We start from the raw sequence: 24042 nt of genomic DNA on the forward strand, positions 1-24042 counted from the left end.
GTAGCAGATGGCTCACACACAACAGCAGTTTTCTTTATTGCCGGGTTTGAAAGTTGGTGCTGTAAGTCGATTTCATGCTCAATCACATCATGAGACTGCTTGAACACCTTCTTTTTTTGGTGAATGTTGCATTGTTTGCATATCTCTGCATGGCTGCCTCCACACCGAGGAGCATACAGACATCTTTTAGGCTGGATGTACAGATGGATGGAAAACAGAGCGATCACTCTACACTGGTTGTATATACACATTATATATCGATATATACTTATATATAATATACTCTAAAACATCCTAAGTACAGAGACAGTCTTTAACAGTAAAGGTTACTGAAGGTGGAAGATCCTCAAGTTTCTAAATGATTTAAACTGGAATTGAAACTCTGATCAAGATGTGATTGTGACCGGTCTACAAGGAGACCACACGCTAACCTACACATCAGCTGCTAACCTACAACACAGCACTCCCTTTACAGCAGGTTTGCCACAGAGTACACTCAGTGAGACTGGCAGGCTACAAAGGCATTGGCAGTGGTGAAATCTTACAGTGAAGCCAAGAACCTGCAGGAAGAGGAAGTTTTCCGTGCTCAATTCTTCTTTCTTTTCCTGCCAGATGAAAGGCAGCTAAAGGAAACGGGAAAGGAAAGTCACTTTAGATTGTTAAAAGTCACCATCATCTGTTTTTAAGAAATGGATCTGGTCTTTTTTTTTTTTTTTTTTTTTAATAATTCCGAGAACGATGCTGCTATGCTAAGTGCTGACCTGCTCGCAATTAGTTCTTTACAGGTCTGAAATGATTGTATGAAAGTGATTAGAAGAAGTAAAATATACAGGAAGGGGTATTAAAGTCCGCTACGTTCCTGAATATGATCGTTCGTTGCAATGATTCAGTGCCATTGATGTTCAAGTGGTTGGAGGTTCTGCTCCTTTGACCACTTTTTCTCCTGCCAGATTTTCTAAACACTTCACTTTTCGTGCTGCATGACTCCCTAATGAATAAATAAGGAAAAAATGAAGCAGACAATCATTAGATCACCAAAAAAGCAAACCTCTGCTAATGCCAACGACAAAAAGTAAAATAGTGCACAATCCTGAACTGTCTTTGTTCCCGCATGAAACAATTTAAAACCTGTCAAGCATCAAGTCCTTGTGGATTTTAGCTGCATCTTCTAATTCTGTCATTTTCAGTCATGATAATGAAACACAAGCAATTTTGAAAAAAATACATAAGCTTTGTTCCAACTCGTTCAGAAGACTGTGAGAATTAGTAACACATAACGAGACACAAGGCCGACTGGATGCTAGAAGAACAGGTCCAAGCTGTGAGCGTGTTGTTAATCCACCATGGCAGGTCTGACACAGTTGCAGTATGAAATGAAGAAACGTACAAAGTCATAACGCAATCGTTCTTTTATAGTCCGTGCATGCTGCAACAGGTCCATTCCTTTCTGTGAGCGTTTGCACAATACATCATGCTGGTGTGGTCTAAGCTACTTGACAGGCAACACTGTCATGGTGGCGTTTTAAGAGCAGCAGAAAAGACGCCCCTTTGGTCCATAAGGAGGTATTAAATCAGGACACAGAGCTGGAGTGCAAGCAGAAATGTCTGATAAGGGTCTGTCAATGGTCTGTAGGTGGGTGGCTGGTTAACTTCTGAGAGTTAAACTGAACAAAAAAAAAAAGATAAACAAAATACTCAGCTTTATAAATAAAGTTCAAGTGCAGCCTTTGAGGCATTTTTAACACACCAAATATGCCATAAGTTTCCAGAAGTAAGTAAGGCTTTCTCTCTTTGACAAAAAAATAAAAATGAGTACTCCTAGTGCATTCCTTCCTCTAGTCTTTTATGAGCTATTATTTTTCTCATCTTTAAATAATCTCCTTGTACAATTTCTCAGGCTACAATAGACTGTAACCAAAACAAGTCTTTGCTATGCCAGTGACACACTGGCCTAATTGTGCGTTCAGTCAAAAGTGTCTCCCAAAGGAAGGAAATGAAACCTCCTCCTCTTCCCATTCGCACTGAAACTCAAACCCCCTGACTCTGCTTGTGTTTTGAGAGCGAGAAACAGAATGCAAGCCTTTACTGATGGTGGGAAAAGACACTCAATCAGCAGTGCACGGCTTATTCAGCCACAGGGAGCAGCAGCCCAGTCAGCAAAGATGAGACGGCCACAGAGCATGGAGACAGAGGGAGAGATGGAAGTAATGCAGCAAATTTGGTTTGAGAAAATTAAGATTCGCCAAAACAATCAGTTTTGTTTTCTGCTTTTTGATAAATGGGGTTAGACTCTGGGGATCTGTAATTAGGAAGAGGTTCATTTAAAATTCCATCTTGGGAGAGCCAGCAGTAATGCCACAACAATGAAAGCTATGCTGATGAAGGTCATTGCCATTGGGTACGGATTTCAATCAAGGTCATCCATCCTTTCCAAACCTTTAACCACTGGAATATAAAACCGAGTCTGAGCGTTTACCCAAGGGCAACGTTTCATCGTACATGCTCTGCTCTGAGGGCGGGCGCTTTGGCTCCCAGCAGAGGGCTTTGCTCGCGAGCTGGGCAGAGTTATCTGTTGGCTTTGTATTTGGACTTGCTGGCATCACGAGGCTCTTTGCTGGGGTTGCTCCAGTCGTCCGCCTCGGGGCTGGTCTTGTAATGCCGCCACGCTGACTTGTTGAAGACAGGCAGGCGCTCAAAGGACTCGCTGGACAGAGCCTTTAAATCAAGAAACAAAACAAGAGCTAATGAGAACTCACGATCATTTATCTCTCATGGAAGAAGCAATATTAATATTATTTAGTTATGTGACAAGAGTTAGCTAACTACCTTAGCTTAGCATAAAGACTGGGTGCTAAGGGAAACACTAAGCATGACACTGACACTCCCATTATGTCAGGGTCATGTGGACGAGCTAGCTACCAAAAAGAAACAAACCTATCACTACCACAACCTGTCATTTGCTGTTTGGATCAACCCTGTAAAACCAACTGTCTATTTTTTTGCAGACTTTTTTTTTGTTTTTGTTTGGGATCCTATATATTCATTTCTAAAAAAATTTTTGCTCATTTTTCTTTTTTTAAGATTTGTGTCTCTATATATATTTTTTGTTTTTTATTTCATTTCTTTGCTAATTTTTTCTATATTTGGGTTCACACACACACACACACATATATTTTTTCTATTTTCATGTATTTCATATTTTTTGCTCTATATTTGAGTGCTACAGGCTAAAGAAACAATATATAACATGTCGATAAATGAGCTTTAGAGATGATCACGCTTTTAAAACTTCTGACAGAGCTAACAATTTCCTCCTCATTCCATACTGAATGCTAAGCTAACTGTCTCCTCACTATATCTTTATACATATCAAGCCAACACTAAAGTGGTGGCACAGACATACAGACTACTACAACATCTTCCATATTTGGCAAGCTCACTTCACCTTCAGATAAATGACGGCATCCGTGCCCACTCCCTCCATGGAGTAGAGCTTCAGATCCCCCTGGAAGTATCGGGCATAGAGCCTGGAAATGGGTAAACCATAGCCAAAACCAGCCTGTATGAGACAGGAATATAAATCAAGTTTAACATCCCATATGTCATACCATCTAGAACAAGATGACATGGTCATCAATATGCCCCGCCACATGTGATGTCTATGAGTCTATATGCAAAATAGTGATAAAGGGCCATAACTCTGTTAAATATTATCGCACAGGTCTCATTTTCGAACTTGATCAAGGCGTCCATGGTGTGAAGCTACACACTAAATTGTTAGCTGTAAAATTAAACGTTCACTCACATTGTGTGCATCTCCTGGGGGCTAAGCCCCCCCTGTCCTGAAAACCTAGTGCCGCCCCTACAGCAGTTTACAGCTTGTCAGCTGCAGTCGCATTCTGTCGCTAATTACGGGCTAACCGTGAATGCTAGCTCAAAAGTGACACTGGTGAGTGGCAGGATGAGTCACGGAAGAGGTCGATATGTTTAATGTTGCTGTAGAGTGAAAAATGACCGAGAAACGGCAGTTTTAAAATTGCTGTGTGTGAAGCAGCACAAGGCATAAATTTGCATTGAGCCTTATGGAGGGCGATTCAGGTTCCCACGTCAATTAAGGGCTGGCGCGTGACGTAACAATGTGCCAGGTGAACAATATCGGACTCATATGAATGTAGAGAGTCTTTACTATAGTCTGTGAAAGGATTGTCCTTGTAGTATGTACCGTTTGGCCAGGATGGCGATTTAAGTAAAAAAAAAAAAAAAAACAGATTTTGTTCCTCTCCACACTCTAGCACCAGAGGAGCACATGCTCTAACATTGGATTTTTTGCTCAACCTCTGGGTTTTTGGAGGCTCCTGTATGGAAAACCATAAATCCCACCGTCACAATATGTACATGCCTGAAAAGTAGAGAGTTGGGGCTTTTTTTTAAGACTAAAATGAAGTCTGCAAGGGGAAAGTATGGCGAAGCAGTAGCGTTTTGAAAACAGTGCATGACATGGTCATCAATATGCCCCGCCACATGTGATGTCTATGAGTCTATATCCAAAATAGTGATAAAGGGCCATAACTCTGTTAAATATTATCGCACAGGTCTCATTTTCGAACTTGATCAAGGTGTCCATGGTGTGAAGCTACACACTAAATTTCGTAATCCTAGCTGTAAAAGTTTCCAAGTAAAGCTGTCCCCTTCATCTCAGACGGACGCATGGACGGACGTACGGAGGCCAAACCTATATCCCCCTTTTCCACTTCGTGGAGGCGGGGGATAATAAATGTACAGGCTAAAAGGGTCAACACTGATTTGATTGTATGAGTGTGTGTACCAGTGGGACGGCTCCTGGCTCCAGGCTCGGTGTCGGGGCAGTGGAGTACATGTAGTTGAACAAGCGGTCTATCTTCCTCAGAGGAACTCCTCCTCCTCTGTCGCTGATCTAAAGACAAAACGTGGGAGAAATGAAGCGACTGAAGCCGTCAGAAGACAGACAAAAAGCTACAATGATGCACAAGTGTGTGTAATTTACCTTTATTGAAAGATCCTCTTTCCCCAGAGTGACTTTTGCCTTCACTGGAGGTAATCCTTCACTGCTGTTCTCATGAAGCTCCACTGTTGCTCTCATTGAGTTCTGCAAAACACCAGCAGCATTCATTAAGTCAGCTCAGCAGGACTCCTTACAGAATTATAGTCACATTAGGCTAACTGGCCACTCATGCTGCCCTGCTTACCTTGAAGAGCTCAAACAACATGTGGAAGAGATGAGAGGGCACATAAACTACCTGGATGGGCTTTTTGGGAGCCTTCACTGGAAGACAAGAGTGCAGGAAGTGTGAGAAGATTAAACACATGAACACACACACACACAAAACTGATTCTTTTGAAGTTAATGAGACGGTGAACACTGTAATCATTGCAGGGCTAAATCTGAGCTCCCTAGCTGCGCCCACAAGCTGTAAAAAGACTGGGTAAGAGAGCACACAGTTTTACAGCACTGTGACAGATTACAGGGAGAAATGGGAAAATGTATACACAGAAGAACAAAACACTTACTGTTAAACTCTTCGATCTGGAGGCCAGGAGCAGCTAAGTAGTACTTCTCACACAGCATCTTGGCAGTGTCATAGGCATCTGAAGGAGGAGGAAAACCAAGAAGACTTAGAAGAGAGCTAGCCGAGTATGTTTGCTGTTTCGTGTCAGAGGTCGCTACTGTAGCTTGTATCCCCTGCTGGGTCACCAAGAGGCCAGCTTTCACTCCAACTTGCTGGAATTTCTTTGAAACTATCATGTAAACGTGCCTTTCAGCAAAAAATGTTTTTGTTTGAGTTGTTTCACTGCTGAGAGAGAAAGGTGTGACAAAAACACAGTCTTGTTTTCTGTAAGAGCAATGCTAATATTTGAGCAAAGAAAACACCACAGATAACAAAATATTATCAAAGAAAATACTAGCTGCTGCTCAAACTCTATTCTAACGGTTTGAGCACAATTTGAAATTACAGCATGAGAAGGAGTTAAATGTGGAAAATGTGACCTTTTCAGTCCTTGAACTCACCACTGACGACTTCGGCCACACTGCAGGTGGGATCGATGCTGCCTATGTGTTTTGGATGGGCCGGATTGGTGTCGTTACCAAACAGCAGAGCTGAGTGCAAACGCATGGGAATAAAACTTAAGTTTCAGGCGCAGGTCAGAATTTGGGATCCAAATTGAACAAACCGTTTCGTGAGACTCACTGTGCTGGTTGATGAGCATGCGGAAAGAGATGCGGTTGGTGTAGAAGCGGTCGAGGAAATACTGGATGTTGCTGCTGATGAAGGGGTCAAAGCCGAACTTCTCCTTGTACTCGATGACGCCCTGAGCCATGGTGGGGACCACGTCGTTGTGACGGTTACGGATCTCAATGAGCAGCTCCAGGAAACTGAAGAAAAAACACCATTTGGAGTTGGTCAGTGATGCTGTACTTTCAGAAATGTCTTTTATGAACATATTGCTTACATAGTCAAACAAAAGGCACAGTCAGGATAAGTAGAATCAAACAGGATAGAACAGAATTTTTGTCATTGTATTATGCAGAATACAACAAAATTAGGAGCACTACTCCTGATTGGTGCACGGGGAGAAACACATATACATAAAGGGATCCTCAAAAACACAAAAACAATAACAACAATTAAGCAGAAATATTAAAATCTAGCACCAGTATGAATGTAGCCTATTTGACTGCTTTTGTACTAGAAATAAATACAAATGTTGCACAACTCTGAGTACTTATCTTAATGTCACTTTCAGAGACCTGAACAATACTTGGAAATGTGCTCTCTAAACAGATGGGTCCATCCAAATTCCTGTCTGCGTTTGTCAGTCATGCATGCCTGTTTATCAGATGGGTATTGTAGCATAAATACACACTGCTACCTGTGCAGGCAGTATGCTCACTAAGTAGAATAGCTGCAGTGGAAGAAGGACTTTACATAATGAAATACAGCCACTACTCAACAGCTGTCTGCTTGACAAAGCTTTACTTACTGTAAATATGCTATATTTTGACTAGCTTTTATTGTGACACCAAGACTCACTCACTCGTTCAGAGCGTGAGGGTCCTCTGGTTTTCTGTTCTCATAATCCAGCAGCTCCACAAAGCTCTGCATGTACCTAATAAAGCAAGATCAAAGATCAAAAGGGAGGTTTTACACACGCTTCCTAACAATGCAACCATTATAAAGCTTATCACCAGGCAGCCGTTCAAAGAAAACTCGTAGAGGAAGCATCTTACCATTTCTGGACCAGTCTGACGGAGGGCTGGCTGAGCAGTTTGTCAGGCAGCAGGTTGACCTCCCGCATGGTGTTGGCCAGCCGCACAGGCAGCTCCTTACGCAGGAACATGTAGGATGTCTTCTCACATGCATTGTCCCTGCCTGAGAAATAAGAAGCTTTTGTTAGTGCTTCATCATTACTAGAAAATCTGGAGATTCTGGTACGGTTTGCAACGTTTCTTGCCAAGAAACACACTGATGAGCTGCAGCATTGAAACCGCCGACAACACTGCTTATTCTGCTACAATGCAACGTTCTGCAGGGAAACCTCGGGTGCTGGCATTCATGTGGTGGATATTTCTTTGCAAGGATGCCCCACCGTGCAACCCACAAGGCATAAAGGAACTGAGGCCAACGTCCTCGACACCACAGGACACCCTCAGAGGTCCACTGTGGGTCAGAGTTGTTTTGGCAGTATAAGAGGGATGATTTTATGCAGGTTGTTTTGATGCTGGAGCTGAATGGTGTAGCAAAACATGAACTTTCTCACACTGTCAGTAACAAAATATACTAGTTTGTTTATTTCCTGCCCTTGCTTGTAATAGTTCTATTGTATTTTTGTTGTCATGTGAAAACATAAGGCCACTGGGACTCATTTTAGTCATTTGTAAAAGAAAAAACAACCTTTTATGCGAGTAGTAAGTAGAAAAAATAAGTGTACCAGCCTCACCTAAAGCTGCAGTTGGTTTTAATGTCCAACCTTTAACATGATACCTCTAAACTTGCTATCTGGCTGCAGCTGCATTAACTATCTGCCAACATTAGCTTTAAGTTTCTACAGAAGTATGCAAGGAAATCATGAATCTATTTGGAAGGGGGAAAGGGGGAGTCACACAGGGACAGGAGAGATTAATGTTTGAGATCTAAGCAGAAAACAAGTCAGCTGTGGTGAAATATCTTTCATGAAAACCAGCACTTAACCCGACGTCGCATTTTTACATCCTCAAATTGACCACAATGTCATCTACAGCGTCCAGACAGAGCAGCTTCTCATGTGCGCATTTAAACACACCCTCAGCTGAGCAAAAGCACTAAACACAGCGAGAATCTGTTGAGGAAAATGCTTCAGGTTCTTCACGTCGTTAGAAAAGGAACAAAAGAACAGAAAGAAGTGTCCGCTGCTTGTCTACCCGGAAGCCTATTGTGCAGACATGGTGTTGCCCTGAGAGTGACCTCATGACTCCAACAGAGGTGAAGACATGATGTTATTTTTTGTGTCAGAAGGAAGGAAAACTAAACGATCTGTCAGAACCAAAGAGAGTGCCCCATCACCTCAGCTCACAGCAAAGACTTTCAATGATTTAGCAACACAAAGGGATAGTCAGACAACACACACCACTTCCGTGTCATCATGAAAAACACGTGCTGACTCGTATGACGTCTCGTTTGTTCCATTGTGAAACCCACACCGGTATCTTTTGGCTTACTGCTCTCTAGACAAGAACAATTATTGCTGACAAGACCCTCACCGAGTTTCTCAGCGCAAACAAGTGCCGCACACTTCCTGCCCTCCTCGTCCAATCCACAGCTGTGAGGGCGAGTTACGTAACGCACACGACAGCGTTTAATCAGAGGTGGATTAAGAAAAGCCTCGAGTGCAGCTATGAGACGCAATTAATAACTGTCATCTTGCGTTTCAAGTCTCTCGTCTGGCTCTGGCGCGGTCATTGTGCTGGGTCGGCTCACAGATTTCATTTTCTCTGCAGTCTAATTGGTGTTAGCATAAAGATCCTGGTTTTATTCTATAGTGCTGCAACGGGGAGATGAAGGATGGCGGCAATAGACGGCAACCTCACAGTCAAAAATAGAGTGATTGAGAGGAAATAATAGTACGGTCTATGAAAAATAATTGTCAGACATGCATAGATTACCCAAAAGGGCCCCTCTTGCATTATTTTTAGACTACAAACTACAACCGTGAGTACCAGAGCTTGTAAAAATAGGAGTTTCTATTTCGATCCCACTGCTCAGCAAACAAGAGCTGATGGTTTAGATAGGAACGTGTTTTATATGTATATATTGCTTTATCCGTGGCTGCACAGAGCTGTAAAATGTATAAGCTAGTTTCACTTTGGAGACAATAAAGCATATCTTATTTTAGTAGATAAGATACAATATCTTACTCGGGTTTCATTTGTATTTTATTGACTTAGATCCCACTTCATGTGCTCGATCAGAAGAAAAACATCTAGCTTTTTCCCCCTTAAACCTCAAACAGGGTAAAGGATGAGTGAGCCTTGTTTAGCCACTGGGTAACATGAGGTTCAGCCTCCACTGCATACGTGCTGTTGTCCCTGTCTGCTGAAGACACCTGCATGCAGTAAACAGCCTGTAATCACATGCTGACAGAGAAAACAAACCTGCATCAGAGAAAATGCCATGCAGGGGGGAGGGGGCTAGCTTACATGCTGCTACCTGTGTTGTCATGCTATTAAAACTAACATTTAATTCAAATTTCAAACCTGAATATAACAAAATGTAACGTGCAATGACAGCTTGTAGTGGACTTTTTGTTTTAATGCCAACTCATAGCTTCTATGTGACATTAAAAATGCACAATTACAGTGTTTAAAATGACAAAACAATACAAAAAAGGCCCCAGTTGTTTTACCTTCAGGCACTGCACTACTCACCAAAATCCAGAAACTGCTTAATGGAGAGCGGAGACGGTGAAAATCTGGAGTAATATTCGATTTTGGATTAGTGTTTTTCAGCAGAGACGTAAAGATCCTCATTTTGAAAGTTTTAAAAGATGATGCCTGGATATGAGGAGAGATGACAGTCAGACGCAACACGACCGCTTCATCCCCGGTAACGGTGACACGGACACGGGCAGTCCTTCTCTCTCGTCGGCCTCCACATTTCCACCGTCCGCGGTGGACACGAAATGACACGACGAGCAAATGTCCATAAGGTTAGGCGACAGACAAAACGCTCTAAATGCGGCTTCCTACATTTCTGGATGTTCAGTTCAGATAAACAGTGAAAAGCTGCTCCGCGTAACATGCTAACTTCCTCACAGGCTTTTCAAAATAAAACACCACAGGCTGCCAAATGTAGCTACAGCTTGCAACACAGTGAGGGAAACCAATGAGAAGCAGCTGATACAAAGCAAGCAACTTTATTTATGCAGAACATCATCGTATACAGAGGCTTTGCACACAAAAGTAAAAATGAAAACGTGCAAAAAGATCAAGCTGAACAAAGTGCACACTTATTTTATAGGATAAATAAAAGTGGTTGACTAAAAGACAAGAAAATAAGAGCATGCAAATTTAAAGTATCCAATTAAAATAGAAAATTAAAATGCAGTTTCACAGTGAGAATTTAGCATTGTGTGGCTGCTGAAATTAAAGTTTTTATCAATTTGACCTGGGTATTCAGTTTTAGACTGCAGATAAGCACAAAGCTCCAACCTTTCCCCTTTATTGTCAGTTACAGTTATTTCAGTCTTGTCTTTATTTAGTTGAAATAACTTAAGATCAGAAGCTAATAAAGATTACAGATATTATTACATAACATTTCAGTGACTGTTAACAACAAAAGCCATGATCTGAAAAACCAATAATGCTTGATCTGGTTGTTTGTTGTTGTTGTTTGTTTGATTTTAGCCCTTTAACAAAATTTTGTCATGACAGAATATAGAACTTATGATTTGCATTTATCCTTGCAGATTCACATTTTTATCTGACAACTGACATTGGATTTAATATAAAGCACAATAAAATCACCAGAGACTAAAGGTAGCTTTATAAAATGTTGATTTAACAGTGACTTATTTTGCTTTATTTTGAATTTCCCTCCGTGGTCCGACACTGACAATATTTAATTACAGATTCAGTCATATGAAACCCTCACCTTTTATTTTTCTTTTATAAAAGTACTTTTTTATTTGGCTTTTGTCTGAGCTACTAGACTTGGGTAAAGAATTTCTTAGACATTATTAATGTTATTAGTTAAAACTTAGAAATGCAATTCTAAAATAGATGTTTATGGACATGAGAAGGTGGTAAATATTTGATCAAGAACAAGAGAAATGTCATTTAATATTATAAATAAAAGTTACTGAGTTAAGGTACTTGAACTGCTTCTGTAAGACAGTCTGAAATGCTGCTTCATTCATTTGATTTGAATTCACACAAGAAAATGTTGGAAATACATTATTTATATACATAAATTAATGATAATATGTGGAATCATTTCTCTGTAATCATGGCTGTAATTTCACAAATTAAGTCAGTTTTAAATGAAAAATGTTACCGTATTGACCAAATACCATATCGATGTAATTTGTCTGAGTGAAAATGATTCTCTATATTACTTTGATCAATAAACAGGTTGGATCCCATTTGTCTTTAAGATGAATATTTATTTTTGTTTTAATAGCATCTATTCCTGTGCCTCTCCAAAAACATTTTATTTTGAAGGTTCTGAAGTTGGGATCCAGACGAGAGCAGAGCACGTCCAATAGAAAACCTCGACTCAACCGCACTTGGTAAAGCTTGTTGACTCTCTGTGATGATTGGCTTAAAAGTAGGAAGTGGCAAATTGCGACACGCTGATTGGTCGGTGTGTCAGTCAGTTAATGCCATGGTTTATGTGCACATGTGAAAGATGCAGCGAACAGAACGTGAAGTTCTCAGTTGGAAGACAAGTTTCTGCATCATTTTCACGTATAATGTATAAAATACTGTCTGTAGACTGTTTGTATTCCAGCTATTTATTAGTCCACAGCTGTACCAACAGGCAGGTAATGATAATTAACACACTATGAATAGTGTCTGTCATATTTTGTTTTTTTTACCTCCATCTAGCGGCACAACTTTTAAATGTTAAATCCTGTGTAACAGGGCAGTTGCATGGAGGGGAAAAAATAAAGTGCTGTAAGAAATGACAACATAAAGAGTCGTTCGGTATTTGAATCATCGTGCTTTTAAAATACTTACATTGTACATACAGGTAGGGACCATACAGACCCAGTGACAAAATGCAAAATCAAAACAAAAATACTTCATGTATAGGATAATACATCACAAAAACATAAATGACAAATATGTGGTAAAGCTTTATGCTTTTGAGGCTCTGAAAGTTTCCTGAACATACAAAATTCAGTCATAGAAATGCTCCTGAAAAGGGCTTTGTAATTCCACATGAATTAAACTATTAAAGTGTCCGACAACTGATAAGTTAATTGTACTAACCTGGAAAGTCAGAGCACTGCAACATTGTGTGATATTTGTTTAACACCAAAAATACAACATATATATAAAATATATTTTTACAGTAATTAAATTATTTTTAATGAAATATTTATTCTGGTTTGAACAGAACATTTCTTTTTTTAAAGCATCTAAACTCATCTGAACTTTGTTTTCTACATTACTTAGTATCTGAACAGTTTAATGTGTGTTTTAAGTGTTTATTCTGGATATCTGTTTTGTTTGCGTCTTTACTTTTTAACATAGAGCAGCATTATAGACACCTCAGGTTCATACAAGTAGAAGGGAACGGGGCCAGCATTCACCTGGGAGATTTATGATTTTGTTCCAGGAGCAATAGAGGCAATAGAAGCTGTAATTTCTTTATCTGCTTGTTTGGCAAGGATAAATAAACCATGCACACAAAATGGTAAAATCTATATGGCCTTTTGCATGCGCACAATTCTTTCCTGTGTGGTGCATCTGTCGTGCTTTTTGTTGTCAGTTTGTTTGAAATGTTATCTTAATTAGCCATTGCACATGGTATCTAATTAGATATTTCCTTTGAGACTATTCCTGGGAAATTACAGGGAAATTACTGACTTGTAAAAATAAAGCATTGCCATATAAGGTTTATGCAAACAGGGTATTTTTGGGCAAAAACAAATGAGACAAAGAGGACACGTGTGTGTGTGTGTGTGTGTGTGTGTGTGTGTGTGTGTGTGTGTGTGTGTGTGTGTGTGTGTGTGTGTGTGTGTGTGTGTGTGTGTGTGTGTGTTCATAATTAAACCCTGATTACACTGGATTAAAGTACACAGTCAAGAAAGAAAATAATATGTCATGGAAATTAATGACTTTGGTCAACATAAATAAAAAAGCAAACATTTGATCCTCTTTAAAGCAGTGCCTGTTAATAAAGTTGATATAAATTTAAACACACAGAATTGAATTTTGTCGTCACTTTCATAATTTAAATTTTAAAAACCGGTCTATCTTGTGGGAAAAGTAGGTATATTTATCACACCTTCACATCTTCAAAACAGAATAAAAGAGAAAACTCCAATAGAACCCCCTTGATGAGCGCTTAGTGGCTCAGAAACCATTGATGGAACCAGACACAGGATGAGCATGAGAGAGATGACAAACAGGAAACACTGGGTCAGTAACTTGCAGGTCTGGAACTACAGATACCTGCAGATACAGGAACTGAGAGGACAGGGAGGATAAAGCCCAAACTACAGGAGACATTAAGTTAATAACATGCAAGAGTGCCATATAAATGCACAGAGGGTGAGAGTAGAGGAAATGCGCTGAGTGCATCATGGGAATTTCCCCAGCAGCATCAGCCTCCAGCAGCATAACAAAGGGATGATTCAGGTTAACCTGAGCCTGCCTGGCTTTATCAAAAAGGAAGGTTTAAAGGTAAATCCTTAAAAGTACAAAGAGTGTCTGCCTCCTGAACCCAAACTGGGAGCTGAATCCACAGCAGAGGAGTCTGATAGCTGAAAGCTCTGCCTCCCATTCTGCTATTAGAGCCACAAGTTACCCTGCACTCTGACAGCAAAATGTTCTACTGAGACATACCATTAGAATGTACAAATGGATTAATGTGTGTTGTGCCGTGCCCCAGATTTTGCCTGTGGTGTTCTCCTCCCTCCTTTCTTGGTAATTGGCTGACATCTGGGCTCCTACAGGCAATTGATGCCCACCATCAGGCTATAAAAAGACTAAGGAGCTGCACTACCTCTTGGCCATTCAAGTCTGCCAGCACACTGCACTGCTTTGTAAGCTTATGTAAGTTTGATTTATATTGTGTTTAGGGTTCCTGTTAGTTTAAGTTGTTGCAGTTTCTTTATTGTGTAAACCCTCAGTTCATTCAAATTTTACCATGTGACTTAGCCATTTCTTTAAAAAAAAAAGAAAGAAAGAAGCGTGTCAGGCAGAACTGACATTTTTCTCCTCTTTTCATTTTGTTGTCAGGAAATTGAGCTGCCAGTTTGCCAGTTTTGTTCTGCCAAGTTTTGATTTCCTGTCAAATGTAATACGAGTTGGGTTGTTTTGTTTCTTGTTGTAACAGGTCAGCATGGTACTGTGAGTTTTTAAAGATATGGTGGAGAAAGGGACCCAATAAGAAAGCCAATATGGGAGGATCTCTCTTGTTGGTGCCTGTCTGTACATATTTGCTGCATTAGCTGCATTTTGGATCAAGTTATTTTAGAGTTATTGGGACATCCTTGACAATGAATTACAGCAATTCAGCTTAGAGGTAAGAGATGCATTGACTGTTTCTTTAGCATCATGCCAAAATGTTCCTGATTTTGCCATTTTCTGAATGTTAAAGGCCGTCCTAGAGACTTTTTGTGTTTTAAAGGACAAATTCTGGTCAAAATAACACCAAAGCTCTTTCCAGTTAGCCTTTAGAAGCACATTATCTCACCTTATAGTTACTCTGATTTCATTGAATTGACCTCCAGAACTACTGGAAAGTAGCCTAGCCATGCTACACCCATGTTTCTGACGGCACAAGGGTCTAGGGAAGCTCAACAGGGAGGGAGGCGGGCTAAAAGGTTGTCTATCAAATCCCTCTGCAGCAATTGGGTAGGTATACAACCAATCAACACAACGAATAGGCTGACGTAGTTCCGAGAGCACCGGCGGATTGTGGCTAAGTCCCATTAGCTTCACAACCAGCGGAGCCAACTAGTATATTAAGGATTTGCCATATCCCGTCGGCATAAGTCCAAATACGTCTTTCTTCTCAATGAAACACTTCAGTGCCGTCCTTTGTTTATCTTTCAAGTTGAATTTTAGCTTCAAATCTTTAAGGGCTGTGGCCAAAGCCGAGTCGAAAGATAACTGTTTATTGTGCGCCGGTTGTTTCTATCAGAATCGTCGCGCCTCTGTCGTCACTTCGTTACGCCCGCCTTCTGACTCTACACTTCATGGTGATTCGTCCGGCCAGTTTTAGGAGAATCCAGCCTCGAGCCTTATGGAGGGTAACTAGACCCACCCTGGCAGAGAATTAAATTCGTTGCCGTGGGTTGTCTAGCGCGGCTAGACTATACAATAGTCACAAACAAAAACAAATCTCTGAGAACCCCAAACCTTCAGGATCAACAGATAACTCTTGCAGCTGTTGGTGTTCAAGTGCATCTACAGTCTCACACAATTTAACATCACATTTGGCCTGCATGGCTGCCGTGCCAGGAAAAAAAACTGCAATTTGCCAACGCACATAAAGGCAAAACCAGGGCTTTTGAATTGTTGTGCTCTGGACAGACAAATACAACATAGAGTTGTTTCCCACTGTAAGTTTTTGTAGCCAGCTGTTCAGGAGAAGAACCTCATAACAGCTGTGAAGCATAGTTTGGAGGTCAAATAAGACTTTAACATGAGGCCATCTGTCTGAAAGTTGATGTTGAGGTAGAAGTGAAGCTTACAACGGATAATGACCCAAAGCACCCAAACGAATCCACCAAGGATTGACTCAAAAAGAAGAAAAAGCCACGAGGCTGTAAGTGTACAAACTTTTTCCACAGAAGAATATGAAATTAATTGATATTTTTGTTGAATCAATTATTTTTCCTGTGGCATTTACAGACACTCTAGACAAAGGTGGTACCTTACTTCTACAAATAGGATCAAATGCTCGCTTGTTTAGATATGCTCATAAACATTTCTGTTGTCAGCACATGACTGTATGTGACCTGAGTGTCCTGTCAATCAAACAGCTCTGGTGGGTTTGCAATCTGTTAACCCTAATGAACAACCACGAGACTAATCTACATGTAATTTATATTCAAATTTATTCATATTAATTTATAAAGTCTCTTAATCAAATACCTGCAGGAAAAAGAGAATGCCACACACACACAAATACAAACACATACACACACGTAATCAATTCTCATGCAGACTCTGGTAAAGCAACCATCTTGGTGTTTTCATTGTCAGCGTCTTCTTCCTCTCTGGGTAAAGGATCGTACTGTCGTCGATACAGCAGCCGTGTTGCTAACGTGATGATGAACATCTCCAGGATCAGCAGCTGCTGGCACATCACTGTTGAAAGCAGAACAGAAGTGAAAAGGAAGGTCAGCTGTGGAAGGAGGAGGAGATAGAAATCACAGGAGACTTCAAGGAGAACAAGTGGATGCATCGACGGATCGACTCTTTGTTGACTGATTAAGTAGATAAACTCATTGGTGAATGGACTCATTACGTAGCTGGACATTGACTCACTGTATCCTCTGGCTGGAGCAGAAAAAGGAGGAGTGCAAGCGATGGTTCCATTCAAAGCCAGGATGTTGATAATAGCAGTTTGCAGCTGGCTCAGGATCAGCACCAGCTATTAGCACAAACAGACACACTGTTACCTCGGCAAGCTGGAAAATCATGAAGCAATTTCATGATATCACCGTAATCTGAGACAGATTGTGCCACACTAGTTATATATGTTTACTTACAGCCAGCCATCTACACCAGACAGTCACAATATTAAAACCACTGACAGGTGAATTGAATGACATTGATCCTCTTGCTACCATGGTCTTTTGGTTAACCTTGGGTCCCTGGATGTAACTTTGACACCTATTACCCATCTGAACATTGTTGCAGACCAAGCACACCCTCCTACAGAGCGATGGGGGAAAACAATGGCAGCAGCCTTCTCCAACAGGACAACTTGTCCCATTACACAGCAAAAACTGCTCTGGAATGACTCAAGGAACATGACAAAGAGCCCAAGGCATTAACACAAGCTCCACACTGCCAAACTCCCAATCTATCTGCGGGATGTTCCAGAAACCATGGATTCCCCATCCCACTTTCTACATAACCCAAAGGATCCACTGACACCTCCAGTGGTCCCGTGTCCATGCCCTGATAGGCCAGAGCTGTTTTGGCGGCACAAAATGTTGTCAAGCTTTAATCAGGGAGGGATAAACAACTGTTTACGTGCGTGTTTCTGTAGTGTCTCACCTGGTACATGGCATACTTGGGGATGATCTTGAGTGATCGCAGGGCAGCCTTTAAGTGCATGAACGTGATCGCTACAGGCCACAGAGCTATGATTGTCAAGACACCCACAAATGGGTTGATCCATATTGCAGCTCCGGTAATGCTCAACTGAAACAGAAACAGAACAGTCAGGAAATCAGGCAACGGGGCTAGAAGAATTGAAACTAATTTTTATGAAAGAAACTTCACTATAGGTGTAGTTTTTTGATTTGTTAAATCAGCAGAGCAAGTTACATGGGCGCTAATGTGCTAATAATTACAGTGGTGTTGCAAAGCTACTATAATGTTGACAATGTTTCTGATGTAGTTTAGTGTGTTAGCATGCTATGCTAACATTTGATAAGAACAAAATGCAGCATGAACAAGCAATCCTTCCATTTCTAAACAGGAAACAAGAGGAATCATAATGCACACTATGCTAATTAATGCATTAAAGTACATATTAAAGCAATATTACAACTGTGGTTTTCTTAGTCTAAAACATCCAGAGAAATAAGGTAAAATATGAATGCAAAATGAGCAAAAGTAACATATTTTTAGTCGTCATTACCTGTAAAAAGTTTGAAAAACAAACTGTACAAACCGTTGGAACGCAAATATCGCAAATGTGAATGTTCCATTCTGCATATCAATTTTTCTTACATCACTCAGGTCAAAGGTCCCGTTGGTGTAGAGGACAATGGAAAGCATGGTAAGGATGGTTTTCAGGAGAGCAAGCTGGAAGGCGCCAAGTTTGAGCAGGAAGAGGGAGCGTCTGGAGTTGAAACAGAGGAAACTATTTAATGGTAGCTGGTGATGATACAAAATGTTCAATCTCTAAACTCACATAAAAACTATCAGTCCATTGTGGTATTGCCTGTTGCCCTGAGCCTATCCTGGACAATTTATCACAGGATGTTTTGAACCATTCATAGCGGCGTTGGAGTCATTTTGACTGGTTTCTGACATGTTGAGATTTGAACACTCTTGTGCAACTTCAGCAACACGGAAAGTGCCTCGGAGGAGCTTTCTGATTTTTTTTTATGAGCAGAGCATTCTATAAGTAGCGTGTCTTGGCTTGATTACTGTCATCATCATTGTGTGAAGAACGAAAGCTTAACGAGGATTTATTTAATATCTGCACTGAGGATATATTATGTGTTTGTCTGTGCTTGACTCCAGCATGCAGAGCTGCACGTAGAGTTTCTCAACCAGACAGCAGATTGTTCAGATCGAAATACACAACAACAAACAGTGTGTGACGAAAAAGAAGTGCATCTGACTATGTTTAAACTCCACAGATACTGTCAGTCATGGGTGAAAGATAGTAAAACTGCAGCCGGTCTATGCTCAGTCAGAAAGGCGCACAAGGTCTCAGCATTTGCCCTGCCCTGACCTGGCTGAATGACCAGGAGTGTGTTCACCCCTGAGGGAACACACCCCTGGTCACCCTCTGGTGAGTACAATATTGTATGCACAGGGGCTGTCAGTGTTTGCTTTATAACCAAACAGGCCAAATACTACATTCCATCAAAACTACCTGACACGGTTGTAACAATCACAGACGCCGCACGGGATCTGTGTCTCATTAGCATTGCAGAGTGTGTGAGTCACAACCTCAGAAAGGCAATTTCAGAGCAACAGTGTCCTCGGAAATCTGCCTCTCTTCACTGCATCGTTGAAATACAGACAGCTAATAAATACCTACTTCATGCACACCATCTTTTCTTAGACACAGCTTGATATTCATTCAATATCACTCAAAACATCTACCCTCTGGTTTTTAATAAATAAAGATAAAACAGATTTGCTTTCAATCTGACAAAAACCCCACTGTTCTGTCAAAGAATGATGGGGGCAGAGATCTCAATCCCCTCACTGGAAGCTGTCCAACATCCCCCGCTGCAGCAATCAAACTAAAGATGTGCGTCTTTTATGTGTTCCTCAGAAATTCTTCACAACCAGTGTGTTGTTCGAAATCAGCAGTGTCAATATCAAAGTGTTATTGATTATAGGAACTGCAGGCTGCGTGATATCATGGGAGAGTTTACCGTGTGATGGCCACGTGCGGCAGGCAGGGGCAGCAGCAGCAACAAGGCCCCGTGCTGATCCTCAGCTTATGCTTCGGTCCTCGTTTCAGGAACACCTCGTCACCACCCACCTCCTCCAACATCAGGATGAGGAACTTAAACACCACGATGGCAAAGTAGCTGCGGGGAGACAAGGGGCACATAGGAATGAGAAATTGGAGGCAGGAACAGTAGAACAGCAACGAAAAATGAAACCACACAGATTACACAACAGTACTGCTGTTTTCTATAAAACTCTGCGGGTTATGAAGTTCAAGTTTCCTTGTGATCTTTAACTGCATGACTTTGTGGATTAAAAAACACACACAGTGAGGGATGGCAGCTGAGAGAAAGAGAAGAAAAAAAACAATAGAAGACCCACCAGGCTGAGAACATATCAGTAAACATGGTGGCTCTGGGGATCCACATCCCCAGACACGACATGGAGCCAATCATCTGAAAACGAGACAGCAATGTGAAGACATAAAGTCTGTGCATTTTACCCTGAAATTGGTGAAAAATACAAAAGTCATTGTATCTTTTCTGTATGCTGTCCCTACCGGTGCTGCGCCATTCACCCAGATGATTACACTCTTCTTGTGGGCTGGTACTTTCTTGTAGATGTAGATGCACTCCTCCATGAACACCAGCAGGGACACTACTGCCATGAAAGTGAGGACAGAGTACAGGATGATGCCAAAAATGTCCAAATCTGGAAGAAAAGAGGGGAAATTAAAACAAATAAGCCATGTTCAAATTTGAGGTGGGACTCTGAAGCTCGATCTCTTTGATTCTGCTTTTGGGAAGTTAATTGAGGTTTATGTTGCCAACTGTTTACTCAGGCGGGAAATCACTGCCAGAAATAATCAGTCTAACATGTTCTAACAAGATTTAGAGCCTAAAGCCATGATAATGGCTCCGTGAGGCTATACTTAGACATTGTGAGGCTTTGGGGCAAATGCCGAAACCAAAAAATGGCAATCCCCACAAGTGTAGCAGCTATATTTCTTGGATATTCATAATCTGTGTTTAACATAATCATTTGGAATGAACACAAAGAACATAATTCATGAAGCAAAATAGCTCCTGGACAAAAAAATAGATCACCCAAGTGCCAAAAAAAAGTACAGAATGAGTGTACCAGATGAAATTTTGCAGCAATCCATCAATAATTGTTGAGACGTTTCATTGAAAAGTACAACTGTTGTGTAACCCACTGTACACAGGATCACCAATTAGGGTTCATCCTCTGCAGACCACGAATATCTGTACTAAATGTCAAGAACACGAGAGCCAAACTGATATATTGGTCAACCAATACTGAGCTATTATTGACATATTGATATATATGTAAAAAATTGCGTTGACATGTGCCAATGTCAACATGTATGTTTAACTGAGCATAACACTGTCGTTGCACAGTCTGTCCAGCAGACGTGCACCAACTGCAACTGCAATACTCCCAGCACTGTCTGCAGCACATGTAGCAGAGAACACATTAAAGCTGAGCAGATGGTGACGCAGAGCCAAGGGGTTTCTTCATAGTAAACTAGTTTGTAAAATGCATGACTGGAAAGTTATTAAGTACTAACCCCATATTTTTTCCTTTTTAAATATAACTTTAACATAGTCTATATATACAAATACCCAGTAATGGGTGGCCTCTAATGGAAATCAATCTAATAGATGTTTAATTTAGCGAGCAGTTTGAGTCTGAAGTCAAGGGAAATTTCACAAAGAACACAAAAGTGAATCTTATGGCGGCACTAGAAGATGACTCAGAGGATCACTAAGTCAGATTACAAGGTGGTTCATTCAATAATTATGAAGTTAATTCCCTAAAAGCCACAAATTACAGCCTGCTGGGGTTTCTGCTTCATGAAGTCAGGGTATCACCAACATCAGTGCGCCACGCCTGTCTTGTCAAAAATCCAAAATACCATCTGCTGCAGCAACACTGCCCCCCTTTATTGTGCTCATATAAAAAGATTCAGCGCAGATTAATAGTCATTGTTAAAGAACGTGTAAGCAATGAAAGCAACAACACAGAAAACCCAAAGCAGACCGTCGCCATAGCAAGTACTACAAACCAAAACAGAATTAAGCGCTGTAACTTCAGTGTTTGTTGGATTTCTGAGTGCTTTAATCAAGCCAATCTGATATTCAGCAGCTTTGTGTCTACACAATGCAAGTTTATTTACAAGCCAGCCCTGAAAACAAATGGAAGCAACAGGAAAAGACAGAAAAAAGCGACAGGTTGTGGGGAAAAAAAGACAGCTTTAGTCGCATTTCTCTAAATGTGGTTAATGATTCTGAAAGAGGAAATACTGCAAGTTATCAGTGCATGCGAGAGGGACGACACACAGTGAAGTGGCAGGGTGTCATTTCCGGAAATAACTGCAGGTGTTGACATCAGCAGACATGTATGGTTACAAGCGAATTTCTCAAACAGATGTTCCAGGCAGAGGGGAGAATGGGAAGAAAGGTAAATATTTTCAGTCTGTTGCCTGGAACTATGACTATTCCTACAGCCCATTTATTCTCTGGTATCCAAAGTCATTAGTGGTCATTAAATACACAACAACACACACAGACAATCTCTCCCCACAGGTAGTCAGGTATTTATATTCAACAAAGTAGACTTCCTGAATTATTCTCAAATCTTTACAAAGCTTGTGGATGTTTTCATCTCTGTGTGTTATATTAGTTCCACTCTACCGGACATCAGATGTAGCCACAAATCACCTTTACACAGCAAATTGAACACAAAACGGATCCAGATGATCAAAGTTTGACTTTGGCTTCTATTGCTCAACTTCCCCTGGAGTTTTGAAGTTGATGCCAAGAACAACATCTGACATACCGATACATTTGATTTTACATAATCAGTTGTGATATTAGGCATTAATATTAGTGAACATTTTTAGCAAATCTGTTGACCAACATAAATTATGTACATATCGAGACATTTAAAAGTGTAAAAATAACCTCGTCAAAGCTCTTTAGTGGGGTAACTGACATTATTTCTAAAATTACCCAAGATTATGTTTTATTTTCTTCTTCACATATTGAAAATACTAATGTATTTGTGTACAGAAACCTAAATTAGATAATTTAATGTAGCTCTAAACACAATGTGTGTTCATCAAGCTATCATTTGTAAATTAAAATCTTGAAAAAATAACTTTGTTTAAACTGATCATCTTTAAAAATGTGTGCTTTGATGAATATATACAAAGTGGCATCGAAATGTAAAAAGGCTGATGATTTTTAACCTTAATTTAACGGCTTTCATACGGTAGAAATTATTTTTGTTAAACTTGTTGAAACTGGACAAATAAAAATAAAAATGCACGAGCTAGATGGTAAAGCAAAGAACCCATATCTTAAACTACGTGAATAACTTTTTATCATGCCTACTAATGTTAATAAAAAAGGATGCAGTGGTCGGCTTCAAAAGAACCACTGTACTTTCATAGAAGTGCGTGTGTTATGCTAAAGATAGTGATTTACTACACTCAGCAGTAAAAAAAAAAAAAAAAAAAGACTGATCTCTACATAAGTGGATTTCCTCTGCACATGTCAGGCTGCAAAACCTCTGAGAAGTGTTATGAGAAATATAAAGCAAAGTGAAAAGGATAATCCAAGGAGTCAGAGCCCTAAATAGGAATTTACAACAATAACGCCACTCTAGTGGAATGGATTAATGGATTAACGTGATCATTTGTTTAAAAACCATAAATTAGAGCTGAGCTCAAGCCTGAGCTGCTGCCTAGTGTTTACTGCACATGTCAGAACTTCTGAGGGGTTTTACTGAGAAAATAGGAAAAATCTTACAACTCTTCTTACTTTATTTTCTAGAAGGTTTGCCTGCCTGCTTCTGACAAAAACACTTACTTTATTAGAACCTAATTACAACGCCAAAAACAAACAAGGGGAGCTGTGCATGCTGTAAAGAGGAGGGCTCATCTCCAGGTCCCCACCGTGGGGTTCAGGGGCTTCCAGAACCCATCAAGTGCTAATTAATCAGCACCAGAAGTTTAGTTTCTCTTCCCCCACTGTTACCATGGCTCTACAGTTCAGCAGTCCCAGCAAACTAATTAAAATTCCTGGGGATAAGAGCTGCTGGTGCATAAAGTACCTCCATACAGAAGCCCATCAGGTGCTGCTCCTGAGGACAAAACTCGTTCCGAGGCTGTGAAACACTCAAAGCCAAACCCAGGTCTACTCACTGAGGATGATGTCCATGGCCAAAGGAGGTGGGTCAGTGCAGCCCGGGGGAACAGTTCGGTTGGATCCATTGTTCATGTTGTCTACAGTCGGTGGGTTTTCAAAAATGCGACTTCCAGTTGACTGTGTGCTCACATCCACGGGGCGCGCCGTGCGTAAAAGTCCGGAGCTGCGTGGTTTCTCCTATCCAAAGATCCAAAGAGCGTCCTCAAACTTTTCAGAAAGGTCTATCTGCCTCCCAGA

At 40.7% G+C, this 24042-nt stretch overlaps 2 protein-coding genes across 2 annotated transcripts; both read right to left on the reverse strand.

The window, feature by feature from the left end:
• Positions 1-12: 12 nt before the first annotated feature.
• LOC110945904 (pyruvate dehydrogenase (acetyl-transferring) kinase isozyme 3, mitochondrial-like) lies at positions 13-10340 on the reverse strand. Its single transcript, XM_051940196.1, is given in 12 exon segments — positions 13-2715; positions 3446-3559; positions 4826-4933; positions 5024-5125; positions 5226-5302; positions 5548-5625; positions 6047-6136; positions 6228-6412; positions 7075-7146; positions 7268-7409; positions 9941-10006; positions 10009-10340. Coding segments are annotated over 12 exon segments (1218 nt in total). The 5' UTR covers positions 10043-10340; the 3' UTR covers positions 13-2565.
• Positions 10341-16292: 5952 nt separating this feature from the next.
• On the reverse strand, positions 16293-24042 carry slc51a (solute carrier family 51 subunit alpha). Its single transcript, XM_022220793.2, has 8 exons — positions 23802-24042; positions 20130-20281; positions 19952-20025; positions 19552-19710; positions 18164-18275; positions 17483-17629; positions 16745-16850; positions 16293-16564 (listed from the first exon to the last, which is right to left on the reverse strand). The coding sequence occupies exons 1-8, from the start codon at positions 23875-23877 to the stop codon at positions 16413-16415; spliced, it is 978 nt and encodes a 325-aa protein (XP_022076485.1). The 5' UTR covers positions 23878-24042; the 3' UTR covers positions 16293-16412.

Source organism: Acanthochromis polyacanthus, chromosome 20 (genome assembly GCF_021347895.1).
Source record: "Acanthochromis polyacanthus isolate Apoly-LR-REF ecotype Palm Island chromosome 20, KAUST_Apoly_ChrSc, whole genome shotgun sequence".
NCBI lineage: Eukaryota > Metazoa > Chordata > Actinopteri > Pomacentridae > Acanthochromis > Acanthochromis polyacanthus.